This window comes from Haliotis cracherodii, unplaced genomic scaffold (genome assembly GCF_022045235.1).
Source record: "Haliotis cracherodii isolate W230 unplaced genomic scaffold, xgHalCrac1.p SCAF_24, whole genome shotgun sequence".
NCBI lineage: Eukaryota > Metazoa > Mollusca > Gastropoda > Lepetellida > Haliotidae > Haliotis > Haliotis cracherodii.
The window spans coordinates 3,226,748-3,250,929 of record NW_027266280.1 but is presented as its reverse complement, the minus strand read 5'-3'; the positions used below and the strand labels follow the sequence as shown (position 1 = coordinate 3,250,929).

Sequence of the window (24,182 nt, the reverse complement as noted above, 5' to 3'; positions counted from 1 at the left end):
TTGCAGAAACCCTCGCTCTTTTCAACTGCCATCCTTCATCGGGCAGTGAATGGAAGACCTCAGGCTTCTGCAAATGACAATGCCCTGAAATATAGTGTTCCCCTAAAAAAATATACTCAGCAACCCATCAGGTTGTGTTATCAATGACTAATCAGTAAGGCTTTTGGGACCGACCAATATTCAGAATTAAGGCGGACAATTTCTGGGACTTTTGTTTGAGACAGGATATTTTTTCCAGTCAGTGATTGAAAACATTAATGAAACTTATCTGAAAGCCATACCTTTTCTTCTGACTCGCATTATTTTCCATAACATCATGTCAAGTGAAAAAATAATTATGTGTGCTGAACCTGAGGCCATATTATTTATTTCCAGGATTTTCGAGTATAGGTAACATTTATCCAGAATAATCCCGGCACCCCTATGATAAAAAGCCTATGTGTCATCAGCATTATTTGAACAACAAATCAGCATGGTTAGACAGTTTTTATGACAGGTATTTCAAATATGAAATAAAGCTCTCCAGTTTCACAAAGCAATCACTCTGTGTGATGTAGGTCTTGGACATGTACCCCTTCAGCGAAACCCTGGGAATGGCAGCACCTGTGACCCTAGAGAAATCTATAAGATGTTTAATCTATTCCATTTTGCAAAATTGGTCATTTGGAGGATTAATATATAAACCAAGTATACTATGATTGTAATAGCACTACAGTGAAGACAGGCCCAAAGATAGCATTGGAAACTAAACACCTGGGCAGGTACAACGTCCATATAAGGAAGTGGTAAAAACAGGGCATAACTGCAATGAGTACGATCAGTGTCAGAGGTGGGGGGTTTCTGAGATTTTATAAAAAATAAATAATTTTCCCCCCAAATTCTTGAAAAAATTGATTATACTACACACTGATGAAAATCTAAAACTAAAAGAATATCTTAGTTTTGTAGCTGTAGCTGAAACAATATCTGACATTAATTCAAAGTCCCTGGCTAAAGAATATCGAATGATCTGTTCCTTACTTCATCAATGTGTCTGACTAGGCTTCAAGGTGGAGACAATGGAAACATTTCTTACAAGCATCACACATTCACTTTGCCGTCTTTGATTAGTGCTTGATCTGTATTTATACTATATTCTGTGGAAAGATTTTCCCATAAGGAAATTGTTGGAGAACGAATGTTGTCTTTTTCAAAGACAATTTTTTACTTCTATTAATCATGGTAACAGGTCCTGCTTGATGAAAATACCAATACTCTAAGACATCGGGTAGGACACCTGTCCAGTGATCAAAACAGAATCTTTATCAAATATAAATGTTGAAAGGGGAACTATGGATATAAATTGACAGAAAAAAACATTTCTAGAAAAGTGGATGAAACGTTTGTTCCTGAAAAAAAAGATTAAAAATTCCAAATGGTTAAAATATCACCACAATTTAAGTGACTGAAAACCAATCCCCTTTCCGATGAAATAGTCGGCCCCAAGGACACCAACTGTAGCTCAACATGGACACGATGGATTTCAAAACCCTGCAAAACAATACTGAAACACAAACAGAGACATCTTCCTACACTTTTCACCAACACCCAAATAATACAAGCATAAACATACGTATTTAAACACCCACCCTAGTCAAATGTACAGCATGCAGGATAATACAACTGTATACAATTGTATTCATACATTTCCCCCTGCATGTGGCTTGTGTTGGCCCCACATCAACAAAAGGAGATAACTCTCAATGATTGGCCCATCAACAAGAAAGGGAGATAACTTTCAATTGTATTGGCCCCATCACAACAAAGGGAGATAACTCCACAACATTCACTTCTACAAGCTAGACTAAACACTAGTTTCATACATAACATGGAGGTAGTGAGTGTGCTTCCAAATAACTACAATAATTTAACACATTCATTGTTTGGTCAGCAAAGAATAAAAAAAATCAGGAATTCTGAGAAATGTACACTTAAACAAAGCTGAAGTTTCATAATGGTAAAGCATGTTTTACCTCATACATTATTACTTTAAATTTTTGGCGATTGGTCCTGGGGTTCAACCAATTAACATAAACATAACATCATGGTCCCATGTCCCTACTAAACAAGATGCCTTTATTCCTAATCAGGAGAATACCAGCACTTCCTTCATATCAACTGTAGGGATTCATCTTCACCTGGTTAGATGCCGATATTCAACCCCCAGTCTGCAGAAAATGTCAGTAAAAATTCCCAGATTGGAACAAGAAAAATTCAAAGTCATGACATACATTAATAATTATGACTTATGACTAATGGATCTTCAGAGATTTTACGGACGACCAATATACAGGGAGATGTTACAGTGCTTTGTTTTACATTATTGCTTTGAATGTAATGTTACAATACCTTTGAATTTCAGACAATAAGAACTGAAAAGAATCCCAATCTTGAACATGTTGAACAAATTCAGGTTTTTTACCACTTTGCCTGCCAATCAGCTTTGAAAATGGCAGTAGTCCTGTAGTCCTTGCCAAACTGCCCAGTGGTAAAGGTATCATAAGGACTAGTAGAAATTGGCCCTTTTTAAGGGTTTTGCCATATGTTATCATTATAAGGACTAGTGGACGAAACTGTTAGTTTCTAACCCTGCCAATGGCACTTATTTTGAAATCCTAGATAAATCCCTTTAATGTCCAAATATTAACTTCCAACACCTTTCATAATAACTCAGAAAGACTAAACAATCTGAAATATTCCATATTGAATCTAAGGAATATAACTCTGCCATTCTCCTGACACTATTCAAGGTCGATCACACATCTCCGGAGATGTCTCAGAATACAGGGAAGGGACATGACAATGAATGTGAAATTCTTGCTAAACTTCCAATACATCTTGTGAGATATTTCAGAACAGACAAACACATCTGTTATCAGAACTTAGTCAACTCCCAACTATTGACTCTGTCACCTAAATGTTCTCATACAGATGACTTGTAACCTCAACAATAGTTGATGGGTAACTTTTTGATTTATTCCATTTTGCAAAATTGCTCACTTTGAGGATTCATAAACCAGTTTATAATACCAACCTGCCTTATTGTGGGCCCTGGTCTGACCAGAATCAACTACAAACATCTTCATACTGACAATGTCCTGCCTTTTCTTCTGCAGACAATATAACAAATAATCATTTTGTCTTGAATATGTTGAAGTCAGCATTGATAGTTCTATGCATATTTTCACACCACAAACAGCAGAAAAATACATCTGAAAACATCTGAATACATCTGAAAACATCACTTCAGTTCACTGATATATACCTTTTGATTTCACACTTACAGAAAACGTAAAATTTTGATATGGAAATGAAGTAAAAGGGGAACAAAGTCAAATAACTCTAAAACATAGATTTAAATGACTTTGTTAACAAACCGTGACAGTGCAAAAATATTAGTCCATTGATTATTTACAATGACTTTAGCATGGGCAGCACATAGTGAGGCAGGAAACAGTATCTTCTCTCACATGTGTAATGTGGAGTTTAATTCAACACCTTCTCCCATTACTTCAACAGATACATGTAACCCTGGGTGGAGATTCGTTTTGTTTTTGTAGACGGATAGTCAGAATATTAAAATTTACTTCCACTGGTCCGCAAAACTGATCTGCTACAGAGCTGCCATCTACCACATGGTAAAAGTGGAGTCCACAAGGAAATGTCACTAGTCCTGCCTGAATTGACTTGTCTCAGACCGACGGGTTGATGTTAATTTCCAACTGAACCACAAATTGGAGGTTAAAACTCCTTCACTTAACAGATTTACAAAAATGAGGCAGTTATATTGTAAAATAAAAAAATAAGTTGTTTTCATATTAAACAAGTATTGAAAATAAAATTAGGAGTAACACCTCCTAATTCTATTTTCATGAATTAAAATCTGTTGCGTTTGCTGAGAATTTTATATTTTTCTGAAAGAGATAACATAATACTTCCAACAAGTTGTTTCTATAACACGAAGATCCTGAAAAGAATTTTTTTAACAATCAAGGGCAACAACCCATTTCCTGCCTCACCCTATTAGGTGCAATGAATGGCAACACTGGTGAGCAATGACACAATCAGGACTTGAGTGAATGGTTGGATCTGAGCTTCAGTCTCTTTGCTGCAGCCATGACTGATCGAACCTGTAGATCAATTTCATAGAACGGACTGAAGTCCTCTACCCCGTGGTGCTCTAAGAACTGTCGGAGGACTCGACACGCCTCTAACGCTTCACTGGCACTTGGGACAGCATCTGACGTCGGAGTTGTCTCCTCCTGATGCCTCTTCAAACTCTTCTCCACGCCGTTGGACAGACGGGTCTCAGTGACTTCTTGAAGGAGACTGGCCCTGATGGAAGGCTTAGAGTCAGTGTCAAGTTTTATTGCTTTTGCTGGTCTTGCATAAAGAGTTCGATCCGAGTCGGCAAGACTAGCTATCGGAGAAGCTGCCTTGTGTGGGTGTTCATATTCATTCCAGGATAAAATCGGAAGAGTGTCCAAGTACTCAGGCTCCTCAAAGCACGGAAGCTGAGAATCTATATCAACATATGCCGAGAATTGTTCCTCTGTCATATTCTCCGGGGCTGTGATGTACTCCACCCCTGCAGGGTCAACCTCCTCGGACGTAAACATAGCCATACTGAAACACGTGACAATTGTCGAGCTGGTCACTTTCCTCCAAGCGTCGCCGATCAGACCCACCGCTGCAGTCATATTGAAGTTATGAAAGAAGTTCTCACTGGTGGTGGTGTTAATGTTGCCCTGTAGGAGCCCGAACACTGTTAACAGTTCCCTACGGTAATGACACTTGAAGTTCCGTACAATGCCAAGGCTGAGAGGATGGAGCTGGAACACTTTAGAAGCAGGTGTGTAGTACCACTTAATATTGTTGAGAGGAAAGTCTATAGCGTGCACCACACACCTCTCCAACACCAAACAGATAGTTCTATCTTCCCTCTCCAGAGTCTTATCGAGGTCCAGCAGCCACCTTGTAAACAGGTGACTGGTCATGAGAGCGTTGTCGCTGTTCACAATACAGGGCGGCATCACGCTCTTCTCGTACTCCTTCCTCACCCCAATAATATAGGGGACCATTCTGTCCTTCCCTGACATGTTGCAGCAGAGGAGGACAGTCATTCTAGGGTTGGAGGAGTCCGTGGAGTCTGACTGGGGCAGGGTCTTGTAGTACAGCAGCGTTTCCTTGCAGCAGTATATGTTGTCCGGGTGGAACTCCTTGAGAATTCCCGGCAGCATCTGATTCACCCATGTTTCTACACAGTCTGCGTCAGATTCACAGTTCACTTCACTCCTCCTTAAGCCAACCTTGTGACGATCTTTCCACCCCTGTAACCAGTCGGTGGTCGGGATGAAATCCCTCGCGTCCAGCTTCACGGCAAGCTCATTGGCTTTGTCCATCAAAATTGGTCCACTGAGGGGAGCGGAACTGGCCTGAGATTGGCCATACCACCGAAGCAGGGCTGTTTCTACATCCACATTCTTTCCGTCTCGGTTCCGTTTCCGGTCGGAATTGTCAGTCTGCAGATACCTGGCCATGATTAGATCTCTGTTCTTGCCAATCCTTGAGATCTGAGACTGGGACACACCAAACTCAGCTGCCAAAGAAGTCTGGGACTTTTTCTGACTCAGCGCTTCCAGCACTCGAACCTTATCGGCTAAAGTTAAATCTTTTCTCTTCTGCATATTCATTTTCAAATATACCACACAAATATCAAGTGTATGTAAAAAGAACTTTCAAATCAGGAATGACAAAAAAATCAACTGTCTGTATGAAATATTTAATTTGCTAATTCATAATTAGTATCACTATGGAAATAAAGTTAGGACTTCATAAAGCGAAGACTTCATAAGCTCAACTGTTTTTTCCTCATCCTAACTGGCAGGGGTCACAAAATTGTTTTGTGGAACGAAATGCAAGCAGCAGATCACTCGAACTTACAGGTAGTCATCAAAAGGACGTTCGAACTCTAGCTCAAGCAGTGGACATAATGAAAGAGAACAAGAAGCTAGAGCAAGATCCATGGACAGACACGTAGAAGCTAGGGGCGACGAAATATTTCAGACAATGCAGCATGATGTCCAGCAGAAGTCATGAGGTCAGAGAAGTTCAGGAGTTGTTGCTTAATTTTGTTCTTGTTGCTTTGCCCATTGCTCTGGTGTTAATGTTTTCATTTGGAAGGCATGTATAGTTTTCATTTCTTCAGCAATCACAGTATTCACAAGTCTGGAAAAGAGAAATAAACATATCTTACATATTATCTTGACTATTCAGCATAAGATGAAAGGGAGCCTAGGATTGACTAGAGATCCAGAAAAACTGCTTACTTGCATAACATATGTAAAATAGATCACCATGACCCAATTAATTTTGTGCTGCTTATGTACAAATGTGGGTTTAAAAAATTTCAAAACCCCAATTTAATTGTACAACTCTCTACGTAATTACCCAAAGTATCCTTTTCAACTTGCATACAGATCTTGATCTACTGACAGAAGACATCACACATACATAATGCATAATAGAGGTGCTACATCCCTAGTTAATTAGACAGGGATGTTGCTGCTGTGAGTTAATGCAACGTGTTGCACACTTGGGGCAGCACACTAACAGATACATACTACAAGTCACCTGAAACAGCATTTCAAACATAAATATTTTCAAAATGCCCACAAATTGGTCCAATATGCCAAGCGGTCTAGACCCAAGGGAGAAAAATGCATTAATACCCATGAAAAACTATCAATACCCTATGTGAATGATAACATGTAAGAACAGTAAACTACGTTTATAACAAACACGTTCATAACATGTATAACGAACTGACCGATATAACAAACTTATTTATTCGTCCCGGCCATTTGCTGTATATATGCTTATTACGAACTACGGTTAGTGAGTGAGTGAGTTTGGTTTTACGCCGCTTTTAGCAATATTCCAGCAATATCACGGCGGGGGACACCAGGAATGGGCTTCACAAATTGTACCCATGTCGGGATTCGACCCCGGGTCTTCGGCGTGACGAGCGAATGCTTTAACCACTAGGCTACCCGACCGCCCCCGGTTATTACGAACAAAAATTAGTGGTCCCTTTGAGTTTGTTATAACCGTAGTTTACTGTACATACTCAGTGGCAAAACATATTATCTGGAACCTTAACTAATCATGTTCATTAGCATTTACCAGTTAACTCAAAAACATGTTTAAGTAATTTACAAACTAAAATAGAAAAATACAATCCTAACATAGTTTTGAAAAGAAGTCCAGAAAGCTGGACCTAATGCTGTGATATGTCTGCCTAACCTGTGCCTTTGCAGGAGAGGTTTCCCCTCAAACTGTGGTGAGACAACAAGAGCCTGGAACTTAGCACCACACCCATCTGATGTATCTACAAGATCCTGGAAAGAAGACAAATGTCGGTCACAAATAATGTCTGATCATCATATCAATACATGTACCCTACAGTTATACTTGATATAACCATTACAATATAATCAGCGTTTGAAACTAACATTTTCAGTCCACTAGTTCTTATAATAATAACATAACAAAACACTTAAAAAAGGCACATTTCTTCTAGTCCTTATGATACCTTAACTGTTGGGCATGTTTGGCAAGGACTACAGGTCTAGTGCTAGTTTCTAACAATGATAAAGGAATCAACATTGCTGCAAGAGCGTAGTTCGAACACAGGCCAACACTGTTCACACTACACTGATCAATGTCTTGTATTACAATAATGGTTTCACACCATTTCTTCCTGTCATCATTAATGTGCAACATTAAACAACAAGCAAACAAAAGGGATAGGTTGGGATCTCTTGTCAGGTCTAGAATCCATGTTTGCCCATGTTTGCCATCCTTTGGTTGGGTGTCCTCAGAGAAATGTGTTACTGGTGGAAGTGCATCCTTTTCTTTAGTACTGAGTACAGAGTTTTCTGGAGGGTTGACTATGGCAATTATGAATGCTTGTCTGCTTCTGCTTGTTACGACAGACTGTAGTACAATATCGACCGTTGCCATTTCAAAAACGGAATAAATGCACTTGCAATTGTACTGTATGGTGTATTTTCTGGTATGTTTTACTGTTTCCTTATTTTCCAATTTAGCGTAAAATGCGGACCGTGATAATAACAGTACGTAGCATCGTAGGCACGACTGACACATGCATGTCAAACGCACGCCAGTGACAAGCTGGTGACAGGTGCCCGTTCAAAGCTATAGGTTTTGCCGCTAGGTTTCGGAACTGTCACTTGTTCGGTGAAAAAACGGCAATAAATTAGTTGAAACACATACCAAATGCGTCGTTGCAAGTTCTTTCTTGAGCTTTTCTTCCACGATCTGTTGAATATTAGACATCTGATCTGAATTAATTGAAAATTCAAAAGAAAAATTATTGAAAGTTTACTTTGTAAAAAGCTAACAATGGCTGTTAATCAGTTTATACAAAGTTGGGATTTACGAAGCTTGTCAATCCATGATCGGCATCAAAGTATGAACAATAGTAACGTTTTTGTACTTGCAAAATAATAATTTCGTCTTATTTTATTATGACTTCTCCCAAGATAAATAATTATCCGTGTTACAAGCAATATTATATTTAGTAACTATACATTATCCGTATCAAGTTGGGAATAGCACTTTTAAAGATTTCATTACGTCACATCCCTTTACCTACCAAGTAAAATACGGACAAGCAAGTATATGAAGCGTACGTAAAATAACTGAACCTTGTAAGGAAAGTCCGTTCCCGAATAAAGCTATTTCGCTTTTCTTCTCTTTCCTATTTTGAAACTGATTATCCCCATAAGCGGATACACAGTAAAATTATCTGAAAGAATATTTGGTATTTTGGACCCCTCCCTTATTTAAATTGCTGGATCAGCCCTTCGTCCCAGTTGTCTAAAAGTCATGTTGGGATTCGTCATAACTGTACTGACTACGGTGTTGAATATATTATTTCATGGATTAAAAAAGACATTATCTAAAAAAAATATGGCGTTGGTCCATTTATAAACAGGGTCTGGCGCGGGTGGTGAGGTTGGTTTCTGGGCTGTGTACCATATTTTGCTTCACCACGCGCTCCCACCCATTTGGGCGTATGATATTTTAAAGTTTAAAAAACACTTGGAACCATTGTTAAATAATTTAGGACTTAGATCGAGTCGCTTGGCCTCGGAAACGATCGAATTTTTTAATAACCGCAGCTGAAGAAAGATGAAGCTGACCTAGTCATGTATGATCGAGTGAATCTTCCCGCGGCAAAGGTGTTAACTGACTTTATAAAAAAAAAAACGTGTTATAAAAATGGAGTGGACGGACGGGACTCCAAAAAAGTACGAGAATCTGTACTTTACTGAGAAAATGCTATCCCAAATGTAACTTTTTGTTGCATTTGACCTCTTTCTAAATGGCATTGTGTGGTCATAGCTTTCGCCCATTGGAGCCGTGTCGCTTTACTCTTGTCAGAGGGGTACACGAAGTACGTGATCTAGACTACCAGTTGTCGGACTTTCATTTTTGTGGAAGTGGGTTAGATCGTTGACTTTATTTGCTGGCGGACGAGGCTCGACCCAAAAAAATACGACAATCTGTTCTCTCCTGAGAAAGTGTTATCCCAAATTCTAACAATTGCTGCGCTTAAGACGTTATTATTACACATTATAGAGAGAAAAATGCTTACAACGAATAAATCATGTGACGGTGGCCCGTAGATTTCTGATAACACGCTGGTATTTTTATGAATATTCAATCCGTTTTAGCTATAACACTTCAAACGTTCACATTTAGTGCATTATAACGTTGTATCGGAAACACACACACACACACACATATATATATATATATATATATATATATATATATATATATATATATATATATATATATATATATATATATATATAGTCCTGTCATTTATAACCGGTTGTAAGTGGCAAGTTTGTATCATGACATGACATGTGCTATTTAAAGATACCAGATAGTAAAACCTTTCGGCAGACTCAATTCGTAAGGTTTCTTAAGTTGCCGTATACGGTGTCATATTAGGTAAGATGACAAAAAAAAATTCTGCTAACATTATAGATGTATGAGACCTATAATAAACTCAGCTTAAATGGATTTTTCAAAGTTGTAACAAGATCCGCGTGCATGATACAAATACAATATAACCGAATTAAATCATGTCAACAAGTTACGAGCACTCAAGTATACCGATTTATTTTAATGTATGCTTTTAACGGCAGGAGTGAATGGGAAATATTCGCTCGGTTAACGTGATCCGGTTTTCATGTCCCACATGAATGAACAGGAGTGCGTATCCAAGCACGCCACTGGGTGTATTTTTGTATTTTTTGTTATAGACAATTTCATGTTCGATTGACAACACGTGTTAATGGACCGCCATAACTGAAGGTGACATTGTGTGCCGTGAACCTATAGGCCTAGACATGTTTCTCGTTTAATTGGAGTTGAAAATCACAAATGGTTTTGTTCACGCACTCACCGAACCAGGCATTGGCCTGGTGACACCATGTCAGAATCACTCGTGTCTTGTTTTGGTGTTATGATTGTGAAATCTCGCCTTGTCAGTGATCACGTGTCGGCGTTGTAGGTTTTCGTATGAAATGAAAATGTGATTACGGATCAGGTGTGGAATGTAAACACTGGGAAAGTGTGTCCTGTTCGCAACTGCGCCACAGGAAATTGCCACAGTGACTGATTATTGATTATTGCCCAATACCTGACATTGACCTGGTGACAAATAATATTTATGAGAACATCTTTTCCATGTACAAGAAGGTAAGTCCTAGAGAAATGCTGACTATTAATTACTAATTTGTCTTAATTGTCTTGCCAGTCCAGCTTAGATCTGTTGTGTGTGTGTGTGTATATATGTGTATGTATGTGTATGTATGTGTATGCATGTATGTTCTTACGAACACATTTATAACCAACTGACGGATATAACAATCTGTTTTTTTAGCCCCGTCCATTTGCTGTACAAACAGTACGTTTATAATGAACACACTAAATTACAGCGAATTAACAGACAAAACAAACTGTTTTTTTAGTCCTGTCCATTTGCTGTATAAGTAAACTACGTTTATAACAAACACTCTAAATTACAACGATTGTAGCAAACTGCTTTTTGGTGTGTGATTGGATTAATGTAAGGTTGGATTAAGGTGAGGATTCTAAACCTGACTGAACAAACAAAAAATAACCAAAAAATGGCCTAATCAATATCAAAACTCAAATAGCCAAATCAAAAAAGTGCTCAGAAAAACACTAGCCAAACCTAAAATCCTACACCCCTCCAAAAAAATTGACAGATTAATTACAAAACTCCAAACAGGACACACTAACCTAATTAACCACCAAAAAAAACTTAAAAGGCACACCACAGGCAACTGCACCCACTACCAAACACACAGAACCACACTACAAACCACCCTCAATCTAAATAAGGTTCCTACTCTAGATGAAATACTAAACCCTCAAAATAAACTAGAAATCTTCAAGGCCCTAGGCGTATTCCTAATCCAAACAGACCTAATTAAGCGCATCTAAAAACTAATTAATCTACCAATCCAAAATCCAATAAACATACAAACACCCACCTCACCCGGCTGCCTTAGTTCCCTCCTCCACCCACCTCGGAATTTATTCCAAATTTAAAAATTCCAAAAATTCAATATAATTAAGCAACCCCTAAAAGCCCCCTCTTGGGTTGCACAGACCACTTCCACCCTTTTCGGAATACAGTAAATGGTCTGCCCAGGCCCGTGTGCGAAATACGCTACAGTCGGAAAGCGCACGTTAAATCTTCTATATCAGTCAGTCAGTCCTGACTGAGGACAACTTTAGATAGAAATCCACTGATGCTTGAGAGGAGGGGGTGTCTCATTCATATTGAGTCCCATTTTTGGCTAGGATCCAGTGGTCACATTCTTTTGGAGACGTATTAATTTCACGATTTACAGTTTTATGCAGAATGCTGTCATATTTGATATATGTACCGTAGATGATACTCAAAATGTAGAACTGTGGTTAACTGTTAACACTTTTTCAAATGTGGCCTTTGGGCAAGTGACTGTTCAAAATATGCATCTGTTCTCCCAGCATTGAATGGGTACCCGGTAGGATAGGAGACGGTAAAGGGACTGTTAACCTTCAAATGCCTCACGCAGCTTGAGTTGTATACTCCCCAGGGAGATGAGAATGAAAATGGAGTATTCACTGATCCTATGACAGATGATAAGAATGCAGCACTTTGAACATACAATGTGCATGTATTAGATCTATGCGCTTTACAATAACAATATAAAAGCATGATTTTGTTCATGTTTTGTGCACACTGGGAAACCTCTCTAATGTCCGAAATATGGTCGGCCTTTCAGATGTCCTTGTCCAGAAATCAGTGTATATAGGATCATTAATCTATAATTTTCTACCCAGGAAATTTGATTTTCCTGACGACATTACTGTAAAGGATTCTGTCTGGATTAACAAGGTTTCACACTATATTTCAAACTGTAGGAGAACTCCCACTGAGCATACTGAGGAGACAGAAAATATTTACTTGTTGACGGACTTGAATTATTTATAAATGCTGTTATGAAGGCAACAACAAAAACATTTATGTTTCAGGTATGTCCCTATTTGTGACATGTTGCACAAAGATATCTTAGCATTAAGATGATAGTACTTCAACCTAGGCTTACGATCATCGTAGGACTAAGATTTATTTGTGTAACAGCCCAGATCTTTTACTTAGGTACGATACCTGTCATAAAGATCTGTCAATCTCATATTAGGTCACATCACGTGAACCCTGAGAGAACTTTGACCTCCAAATCTCAATGGAAGGGTCAGTCATATGGCAGATTCATACAAAGATTCGGCTTCAATGCTTTTCAACCTCATTTTGGGAATTTTGATTTTAACAAAGGAAAACCCAAACAGAAGTTAAATATTTCTTTGACTGTACTCCCTTCTGGGTGCAGATGCTGTGGAGCTCAGAAAGACAAGATGTATAAAATATCCACAGTATTAGAGCAGGCCTTTATTATGTTCATTTGGAACTGTCTATTTAATTCACTTTCAAGATCTAGAAATCACATATTCTGCTCAAAATGCTTTAGTCATTGGAATTTAGAAGCCTCAACACTTGGGACATGTGGAAAGTATCTTATTGGAGTAAAAGATCTCATCTACTATTTTCTCAGTAATAGCATCCTGGGTGCTTAGAAAATTGACAAAGAGAGACACTTATATAAACCATTACACAATGAGTTAAATTTGTTGCAGAGAGTGAGCAGTAGACAACAAACTTAGTTCAAACATCAATCGAACCAAAATGTTTCCTTTGGACAAGGGTAACGAAAAGCATTTTTGTATTTTTTACAGGATAACCTGTCAAAATCAAATGCCTTATTTTCAGATATTCACCACAACGATAAGGAAATCAGGTAGGAAATGGAGTTTTAATGTGTGTTGTCAGTATTGAATTAACATTGATAAAACTGTGAGAGAGTCGTGTTCAATCATTGAAATAAGGAAGTAGAGTTCACATACTAAAGTAAACGTGAAATCACCATTATAGAAAACATGAACAAGTTTTGGACATTGCTGAAGCCATTTGATGAAGAATTGTTTTAAAAAAATATTGTTACACATTGGCTTAAAACAACGTGATAGACTGAGGCAAAGCAGTGCAAATATACTGAATACCACCCAAAACATGAAATGAGTCTCATCAGATGTAATAAATTAGAGTAAAATATTTGGCTACACTATGGAATATGTACACCTCTAATTTCATTCAAAAGCATTCAGTGGCTAATGGATGGGCAGGGTTGGGGGGGGGAGCGTATGCAGAACTACCTTGACCGTATAGCAAAGACAACCCTTAAGGATTGTAGATATGTATTATGTATGTACGCAAATATGTATTCTCCAAAACTAAATAACATTTCTTCATACATATTGAGTTTTTATGATACTGTTTTTATGATTTTATAATCGCACCAAACAATTGATCTGGAGCACTGATTAATTAACTAAATATTCACTGTTTTATATGTGAGTGTTGAATTTTTCCTGTTTTTCTAATCTCAAGGGTTACTTTCTGACCACCTGTAGTGGTTTGTTTACAGTTGTTTGTGATCCTTCATATTCACAAGTCATCACAAACATTATGATGTGACCCGTAATGGGATGTCCTCAGATCTTTGTTTCGGGGTTGCGAGAACTAACATCCGATTTTAATGAGATTTTAATTTAATTTAATTTAAAATTTGAGACATTTTGCACTAACATGGTGAAGTACTAATTAATTTAACAAAACCTACTGAGATTTCATTGGTAAGATCTTTGTTGCTTTGAATGCAAAGATAAAGTATTTTGTTCATGAATGTTCATTGCGTACCTCAGTGTTGAAGGGTGAAGCTTATCATGAAATATGTGCCTGCATGAACCTCACACTGGTTCGATAGATTTAATGGCATTACTTCCAGCAGGTTCTGAACTCCTTTAGGACTCTGAACTTTTAAGAATGAAGCACCCTTGTCCATTTTTATTTTAATTCGTTATTTGTGAGTGTGTTTCAGTTCACAACTGTTCTTTAGATTGATTGAAAATGCTATATCAGATTAGCAATTTTTTTGTTTATTTAATTAAACTTTGATGTTTATTCTTTGGTCTCAATACACAGCTGTTTTTAAACATGTTTGAAACTATGAGATCACATTTGCTATTTATGTTTTATTTCTGAAATGGATCTCTTTGACTGGGGTAATAAGCCCCAAATTAGATCATTTATTAGCAGTGTCAATATGGGTGCTATACATAGTGGAAACACCAGCAATACTGCGCTAAGAGATTTGTAAGTTATAAGTGCATGAAGGGAATACATCTCTACCCATCAATATACGCTGCACAAAGACTGCCAGGAACCAGTCTATAGGATAACAGCTTCTTTTTAATGTTACAAACCTTTTTCACAATCTCGCGAGGTATGGTCAGGAATATTATGTAGGTGAGTGGAGATGGAAGAAGAGATTGGCATATGATGGTGAAGGAGATGTATGTCTAGCTGTAGAATATACACACATTGTTGTTAAAAATCATGTAGAAAATGAGGAATAAAGGTATTTGTGTAACTTGTTTATCAGAATATGCAACAAATATACTAGGGCTAAGTAGGCACAATTTATAGATAACAAAGTCATTATTACCGTCATAGCGATGTTTTAGTATTGATCCTTATACTGTTGTCAAGCGAGGATCTATGACGAAACGTTGCTGTCTCAGTAAAATAATGAAGTTGTTATCCATAAAATGTGTATACTGTGTTGATGTCATCCATCAACTTCTAAGAATTGCCAATCAAACAATATATCAAATAGAGAAAAAGTATGATATTAATAAACTCTAATCTTAAACACTAATCTGGGGCACGGGTGGCCCAGTCATCTAAGGTGCTGCAGTTCGCTCTGAAGAGTAAAGCCCCTAGGACACGCCAGAAATCTATTATCATTGGTTCGAATCCCGATTTGTAAGTTATAAGTGCATGAAGGGAATACATCTCTACCCATCAATATGCTGCACAAAGACTGCTAGGAACCAGTCTATAGGATAAGAGCTTCTTTTTAATGTCACACGCCTTTGTCACAATCTCGCGAGGTATGGTCAGGAATATATGTAGGTGAGGAGAGATGGAAGAAGAGATTGGCATATGATGGTGAAGGAGATGTATGTCTAGCTGTAGAATATACACACATTGTTGTTAAAAATCATGTAGAAAATGAGGAATAAAGGTATTTGTGTAACTTGTGTATCAGAATATGCAACAAATATACTAGGGCTAAGTAGGCACAATTTATAGATAACAAAGTCATTATTACCGTCATAGCGATGTTTCAGTATTGATCCTTATACTCTTGTCAAGTGAGGATCTATGACGAAATGTTGCTGTCTCAGTAAAATAATGAAGTTGTTATCCATAAAATGTGTATACTTTGTCATCCGTCAACATCTAAGAATTGCCAATTAAACAATATATCAAGGCTATAGAAAAAATATGAAATTAATAAACACTAATCTGGGGCACGGGTGGCCCAGTCATCTAAGGTGCTGCAGTTCGCTCTGAAGAGTAAAGACCCTAGGACACGCCAGAAATCTATTATCATTGGTTCGAATCCCGGTTCACCCCGATTATGTGTTTAGGTTTGTCAGCACCATACCCGTGCTCGTGGGTTTCACCGAAGTGGTAAACGTCTAAGACCTGCATCACTTCGGGCTTTATTCCCCCATTAAGCTGACACGCTGTGATATAACTGGAATACTGTTCAAAGTGGCGTTAAACCCAACTCACTCACTCACTCACCTTAACATTAAATTACATGAGATGTTTTAGCTCCTTCCACAGTTTGTCCCTAAAGTCAGAATAAAAAGGACATGAAATTAAAAAGCGCTTCTCGTCTTTAATGTAGCGGTGATTATAGAAATTTAAAACAATGTGGGCAAATTCTATCATCTAAAAGGGCCTAGTATAATTACCAAAATGGGGAATCTAAAATATGATTAATAACATAAAGACTGCCTATTTTTTTCACCTATGAAACCAAAATTTACTATAATGTTTTGACCAGTTTTTACAACATATTCTATCATACTGAAAACGCTCGTGTGCTTGTTTACAACAGAGGTGAGCCACATAGTGTCATTAACAGCAAGATTAGAGGTAGTTTTCCTCACGCCAAGGGAAAAACAGCATGGCATATTTTGTAGGGTATTAATTTGTTTGTATTTGTTCCCTCCCATATTGCTGCCCATATCACACGACAGGTTGAACCAGTGTATCATTCAGTTTGATAACAACTTGATAAGACATTCCTCCTGCCGTGCCTATTTTTGTAAATAAGGATGATAATGCATGACTGTCCGATTTGTAAAGTTCTTTGTACTGATTGATAGATGGTAATGTTTACACCTTTCATTTAGAACGTTAAGCGTGGATTGTAGCGATGCCTCGTCTGATGCACTCAGTGCAGTGTCATGGGCTTATAACATGGCCAGCAGCACATCACGTATTGGAATACCACTGTGAAGTTTGTTTATATCATCAGCAAGATCATTAATGTAGATGGAGTAATAAAGTTAGCTCATATGGCGAAAGTTTACAGCCTTGTCTCACACTTTGGCTCACAGGGTTGCGTTCAGTGATTTATCTGTTCAACTTGATTACACAGTTTACATCTGGGGCCCGTGAAGATCCAGGGTAGAATAGGTCTTCAGCAGCCCATGCTTGTCCCCGTGAAGATCCAGGGTAGAATAGGTCTACAGCAACCCATGCTTGTCCCCGTGAAGATCCGGGGTAGAATAGGTCTACAGCAACCCATGCTTGTCTCGACCCGTGAAGATCCAGGGTAGAATAGTTCTTCAGCAGCCAATGCAGTCCCAGTGAAGATCCAGGGTAGAATAGGTCTTCAGCAGCCCATGCTTGTCCCAGTGAAGATCCAGGGTAGAATAGGTCTTCAGCAACCCATGCTTGCTGTGACCCGTGAAGATCCGCGGTAGAATAGGTCTTCAGCAACCCATGCTTGTCCCCATGAAGATCCAGGGTAGAATAGGTCTTCAGCAACCCATGCTTGTCCCCATGAAGATCCAGGGTAGAATAGGTCTTCAGCAACCCATGCTTGTCTCGACCCGTGAAGATCCGGGGTAGAATAGGTCTTCAGCAACCCATGCTTGCCGTGACCCGTGAAGATCCGGTGTAGAATAGGTCTTCAGCAACCCATGCTTGTCCCCATGAAGATCCAGGGTAGAATAGGTCTTCAGCAAACCATGCTTGCCATCAAAAAAGGCTTATGGGATTTGGTGGTCAGGTTCGCTGATTTGGTTGATGCATGTCATCGTATCCCAATTGCAAGGATTGATGCAAATGATGTCAATCACTGGATTGTGTGGTCCAGACTCGATTACTAACATACCGCTGTCATACAGCTGGAATATTGCTGGGTGCAGCGTGAAACAACAAACAAACAAACATCTGAATTTGGGGATTTTATAGCGTTGTACATTTTACCTTTGACTCCAAAGTTTCTCAGTTTGAACCACGTAAATCTCTTTTTACTGTGTTGAAAGCTTTTTTAAAGTCAACAAAACTCACAAAAGATGACTGGTTTTTGTGTGTTTTGAATCAGTGTGTACACATTGAACATGTAGGTCATCTACACAATTCCTTTCTTTTCGGAATCCATTTTGTTCATCTGCTGAAACGGAATTCCTTTCACACCAGGTGAATAATCTTACTTTTAATATCTTGGCCTATATTTGACAGGGATGTAGATAAGTGTAATACCTCTAGTGGGTTAAAGGGTCACTCACACCAGCTTTAGGTACTGGATTAACGATGCCATTATTCCAACATCAATATATGATGAGTTAAAACAGCAAATCAACACAAGTTGAGTTTCGGACAACAAAAGTTTCTGCTCAGATATTATTGATTCCTGGTACTTTACCACACTTGGCGTCCATTTTGATCTAGTTATTTGCATGTTTAGCATGGAACAATCTGTGTTTTTAAACCATACTGATTGTTATCAATACTTAAAGCATCATGTATGTTAGCGGTAATGCCATTATACAAGTTTTCATAGATACATTTCCATCTTGATAAAACCTATCTTGTTCACATTCAATAATTCCAGAGTTCTCCACTTGGTATACGTTTGTGTCTTTCAGTCAGTAGTCCCAGTTCCCAATTTTCATCCAAATTTTCTTCTGACTACACATGCATTCCTTCTGACTACACACGCATTCCTTCTGACTACATACGCATTCCTTCTGACTACACACGCATTTCTACTGACTACACACGCATTCCTTCTGACTACACACGCATTCCTTCTGTATACACACGCATTCCTTCTGACTACACATGCATTCCTTCTGACTACACACGCATTCCTTCTGTATACACATGCATTCCTTCTGACTACACATGCATTCCTTCTGACTTGTACATTAGAATAAGATAAAGCGTCAGTAAACTTCAGTGTATGCATGACCAGATTAATGTATATGTGTATCTCAATACTTTTTGCCAGGGTTCTGGATATTTTGTACCCAACTCCTGAGACCAACAGCGGGTATTTGGGTAGGGATGGGTAGTAGGGGGTCAGGTACCCGGGTAGTAAATTTGGACTCATCCTAGCTCTACCTTATATCTTGAATGTTTCTTGTTTTGGGGGGTTATTTTTACCTTTTACCCTTTTATTTCATTTCTGCATATTAAAGGTTTGTAAAACCCAAATATGCCTCATCAGCGTCTTGTTTGTCATAATGGACAGTTTCTGTCATGTCTATTGAATCTAATAATAACTGCAATGATTCATCATTGAGAAAGGTATCAGGAACTCTTGTCAAATTACAGAGTAATGTTTCTTGTTTAGCTGTCATATTTTGCTCTTTCAGAGTCTGTGTGACAGGGGTAGTACTTTCGAGATTCAAATGGTGGGGAATCTTATTACAGCCATGCTTATTTGTCGCATTTATTACGTCCGTCATATTGTCGACATTAACTGGTTGTGAGGGACATGGAAGGGACATAACTTGTAATCATGGTAATAGCCACTGGTGGCGCTACATTCCAGCCTGGAACGTTCAGCAAGGGTTGGAACTGGACTTAGTCAGGTAACACCCTTGCCTTGGGAAGATGATTAAATCATTATTGTCTCTTTGTAATGTTTCACAAATATGTAGTGTATCAAATTATAGATAGTGAGCTGTGGTACGACTTTCAAGTGAGACCTGTTCAGAGGTTTTGCATTTGTATTGTAAGACCAAATATAAGCTTTACAATCAAGTTTTTTAAACTTGACTTTTGATGTGAATCTAATGTTGATTTTTTTTAAAAGTTACAATTTCGTTTTTCACATGAAAATTCCATGACCTGCACCCTCACATTGTTTTAGGTTTTGTTACACTGTTTACCCACTGGGCCGAGACTATCCTTTTCACAGCGAAGCTACAGAGAACAACCATTAAGCTGTTCTTGACACCATTGCAGACTTGTACATGTCATGGCTTCAGTGTAATTAGCTTTTGAAGTAGATGTTCATTCAGACAACTGTTGTCCCGAATTGGTCGCTATGACACAGTATTTAACAGTACATGAATTGTTTAGTTTGTAACTCCCATGTGGGAATTTTTACTGACATTTGCTGCAGATTTGGGGTTGAATATCAGCCTCTGAGTAGGTCTCGATACATTAGGCAACAGTATCTATTGATCTGTTCCTCTATACATCTCTCCTGTAACCATGGTAACCAGTTATTACAGATCAGTTTGAAATTATGACTGGCATCCACGGGACATGCTCAACCACCATTTCCAGAGTCTTGTCTCCCTTAGTCATGCCAGGATACTCTGTTTGTTGGATTTTCGCCCTTATTATGATCCTTGGTCTGTCAGCTCCATGATTCCTGTCACGGCTTCCTGCTGCAACAGACCGCCTCCGTGGTCTAGAGGTAGAGCGTCCGCCCAGAGAGCGGAAGGTCCGGGGTTCGATCCCCGGCCGCGTCATACTAAAAGACATTAAAAGATGGTACTTGTTGTTACCCTGTCTGACGCTCGGCATTAAGGAGCTAAAACAAGGACTGGTCGGCTCGGAGTCAGTATACTGTGTCTGAGTGGGGTATTCATGTTAAACTGCGGCATGGTATCTCACTGACCTAGCACTATAAATCGGCATCAGTCCGGACTAGTACAAGCAGCCACAAAAACGCACACACGTACATGCACGTTGTATATAAGTCTTGGACGTGACGTTAAACCCCATTTCACCTTACCTCCTGCTGCAACATCAAGCTGACACACCATGATAGAACTCACCTACTGTTCAATCTGGTATTAAAGCAAAAGTCTTTGAGTTTGTCACTCTCGGTGGAGATCAGACCTTTTGCTCCCATACATTCCCTCCCAAGATGAAGTACTAACAACATCTCCATAGGAGGTCGCGTCAGGTGAACTTTCGAATCAGCCAATCATATTTGAGGCTTCTAGGTTCTTGGTACAAGTGAGCGAAGCATTTAGACCAGCATATCTGATGTCTATATCTAAAAAATGACGTTAAGCAATAAGTTCTGAATGTAAATAAAAATGCCAGCACCTTTAGATTGTTGTTGATATATTGTACACCTTGTTGTTTTTGAGTACCATGGCATCTACTCCTCAAAGGGATTACCATAGAAGGAACATTTGTGTTCTCAAAAGATCTTCGGACATTAAAAGGAAAATTTCCGATTTAAAATGGAGAAGAAATTAAACTGAATCATGAAAAGCTGACATTTAATTGGTTAAAGAATCCGCATATCCTTCATTTGGATTGGTTGGTCAAAGTGAACTCAGGATTTGCCTGACGCTACCTTCTATGAGACCTGTGAAGGTCCGGGGTAGAATAGGTCTTCAGCAACCCATGCTTGCCGTATAAGGCGTACACTTGGCGTCCATTTTGATCTAGTTATTTGCATGTTTAGCATGGAACAATCTGTGTTTTTAAACCATACTGATTGTTATCAATACTTAAAGCATCATGTATGTTAGCGGTAATGCCATTATACAAGTTTTCATAGATGCATTTCCATCTTGATAAAACCTATCTTGTTCACATTCAATAATTCCAGAGTTCTCCACTTGGTATACGTTTGTGTCTTTCAGTCAGTAGTCCCAGTTCCCAATTTTCATCCAAATATCTTTTTTCTTGTGTTCGCTATAAAGTGCATTGAAGTCATCTTGTTTTCTAAGAACATACATATACTTTTCCTTACAATTTAGTTTGTCAAAACAGGCTCTGGATTTTTATATAACTTTCTCTGGTTTCCTTTACTCACATTTCCATCGATGCATTGCAACCATTCTCTCTTGTGTTCGCAAACAGCATCCCACTGATGCTTAGGGATGGACAGGTAACTCGGGTACTCGGTTCGGGTGGGTACTGAGTAGGACCCTGGTACCAGTACGACCACCTGGACCCATGGTTAGTCACATGATGTAGTCTTTATTGACAGCAGTTCGCTATAAATGCATGGTAACACAACATGTCACTATTGTTCGTAGTCCTTCTGACTACACACGCATTCCTTCTGACAACACACGCATTCCTTCTGACTACACACGCATTCCTTCTGACTACACACGCATTCCTACTGACTACACACGCATTCCTTCTGACTACACATGCATTCCTTCTGACTACACACGCATTCCTTCTGACTACATACGCATTCCTTCTGACTACACACGCATTTCTACTGACTACACACGCATTCCTTCTGACTACACATGCATTCCTTCTGACTACACACGCTTTCCTTCTGTATACACACGCATTCCTTCTGACTACACATGCATTCCTTCTGACTACACACGCATTCCTTCTGTATACACATGCATTCCTTCTGACTACACATGCATTCCTTCTGACTTGTACATTAGAATAAGATAAAGCGTCAGTAAACTTCAGTGTATGCATGACCAGATTAATGTATATGTGTATCTCAATACTTTTTGCCAGGGTTCTGGATATTTTGTACCCAACTCCTGAGACCAACAGCGGGTATTTGGGTAGGGATGGGTAGTAGGGGGTCAGGTACCCGGGTAGTAAATTTGGACTCATCCTAGCTCTACCTTATATCTTGAATGTTTCTTGTTTTGGGGGGTTATTTTTACCTTTTACCCTTTTATTTCATTTCTGCATATTAAAGGTTTGTAAAACCCAAATATGCCTCATCAGCGTCTTGTTTGTCATAATGGACAGTTTCTGTCATGTCTATTGAATCTAATAATAACTGCAATGATTCATCATTGAGAAAGGTATCAGGAACTCTTGTCAAATTACAGAGTAATGTTTCTTGTTTAGCTGTCATATTTTGCTCTTTCAGAGTCTGTGTGACAGGGGTAGTACTTTCGAGATTCAAATGGTGGGGAATCTTATTACAGCCATGCTTATTTGTCGCATTTATTACGTCCGTCATATTGTCGACATTAACTGGTTGTGAGGGACAATAACATCATCAACAACCGCTGTATCTCTGTTAGGGACTGAAGTGAAATAATTCTCTCCTACTCTTACGTTAACCATATAATAACTGCAATCAACAGGAAAATCAATCAAGATACGAGTCTGAATGAGTAATCATCAACCCATGCTTGTGGTAAGAGGCGACTAACGGGATAGGGTGATCGGGCTCACTGACTTGGTTGATGCGTGTCATCGTATCCCAATTGAGTGGATCAATGTCTGGTCCAGACGCAATTATTTACAGGACGTCATCTTATAGCTGGAATTTTGCTGAGTACAGTGTTAAACAACAAGCAAAGAAACAAACAAACTCAATCAACAGGTTGCCATGGTAATATTTTCATCGCTAATTTTCCGATGCAGTACATCATCCACACCTGCCACAAAGTCTGATTCAAAACCACATGGAGCAGTGGGATCAGCAGTGATGTATTGTTCCACGAGATTTTGATAGGAGTACACCTGCACTACAAGTCTCTTTAAATACAGCTCGGGTCATGTGACCTTGTCGATATTTCGGGCAGGAGATATGTGACACATGAGCAAAGGGCCCATTTAACTTACCGATTTTTATTGGTTGGTTTGTTGTTTAACGCAGCACTCAGCAATATTCCAGCTATATGACGGCGGTCTGTAAATAATCGAGTCTGGACCAGACAATCAAGTGATTGACAGCATGAGCATCGATCCATGCAATTAGGATCGATGACATGTATCAACCAAGTCAGCGAGCCTGACCACCCGATCACATTAGTCGCCTTGTATGACAAGCATAGCTGCCTTTTACGGCAAGTATGGGTTGCTGGAGACCTATTCTACCCCGGAATCTTCACGGGTCTTATCGATTTCAACCAATGAGTGTTGTCATACATGTCTAAGATAACATCGTTGAAATTAGACAACACATTGTTATCAACAACACGGCGAAACCGCCAGATCTTCGTTTTGCCCTTTTGTCAAGGGTTGTTCTATTTATTTCAAGCCATTTGTAATCAGGTAATATTAGATCACATCTTCCTGAGGCAAGGGCGTTAGCTGACAATAAAAG

General features: G+C 38.9%; 3 protein-coding genes across 4 annotated transcripts in view; 1 reads left to right on the top strand and 2 right to left on the bottom strand.

The window, feature by feature from the left end:
• Positions 1-4,103: 4,103 nt before the first annotated feature.
• LOC139472165 (tigger transposable element-derived protein 3-like) lies at positions 4,104-5,732 on the bottom strand. Its single transcript, XM_071254542.1, has one exon. It carries the CDS (start codon positions 5,730-5,732, stop codon positions 4,104-4,106), a length of 1,629 nt encoding a protein of 542 aa, XP_071110643.1.
• Positions 5,733-5,859: 127 nt separating this feature from the next.
• Positions 5,860-8,466, bottom strand: LOC139472366 (bolA-like protein 2). The gene is made up of 3 exons (XM_071254835.1): positions 8,338-8,466; positions 7,345-7,439; positions 5,860-6,267 (listed from the first exon to the last, which is right to left on the bottom strand). Exons 1-3 carry the CDS (start codon positions 8,398-8,400, stop codon positions 6,165-6,167), a joined length of 261 nt encoding a protein of 86 aa, XP_071110936.1. The 5' UTR covers positions 8,401-8,466; the 3' UTR covers positions 5,860-6,164.
• Positions 8,467-10,392: 1,926 nt separating this feature from the next.
• LOC139472310 (uncharacterized) overlaps positions 10,393-24,182 on the top strand; it is a 34,512-nt gene continuing 20,722 nt past the window's right edge. The window contains exon 1 of one of the 2 annotated variants that reach the window (XM_071254754.1): positions 10,393-10,842. In XM_071254754.1, the coding sequence (XP_071110855.1) occupies positions 10,831-10,842 (12 nt within the window). In that variant the 5' untranslated portion in view covers positions 10,393-10,830. Of the gene's footprint in view, positions 10,843-13,487; positions 13,515-24,182 lie in introns of those variants that run through there. The other variant, XM_071254755.1, reaches the window with a different exon arrangement.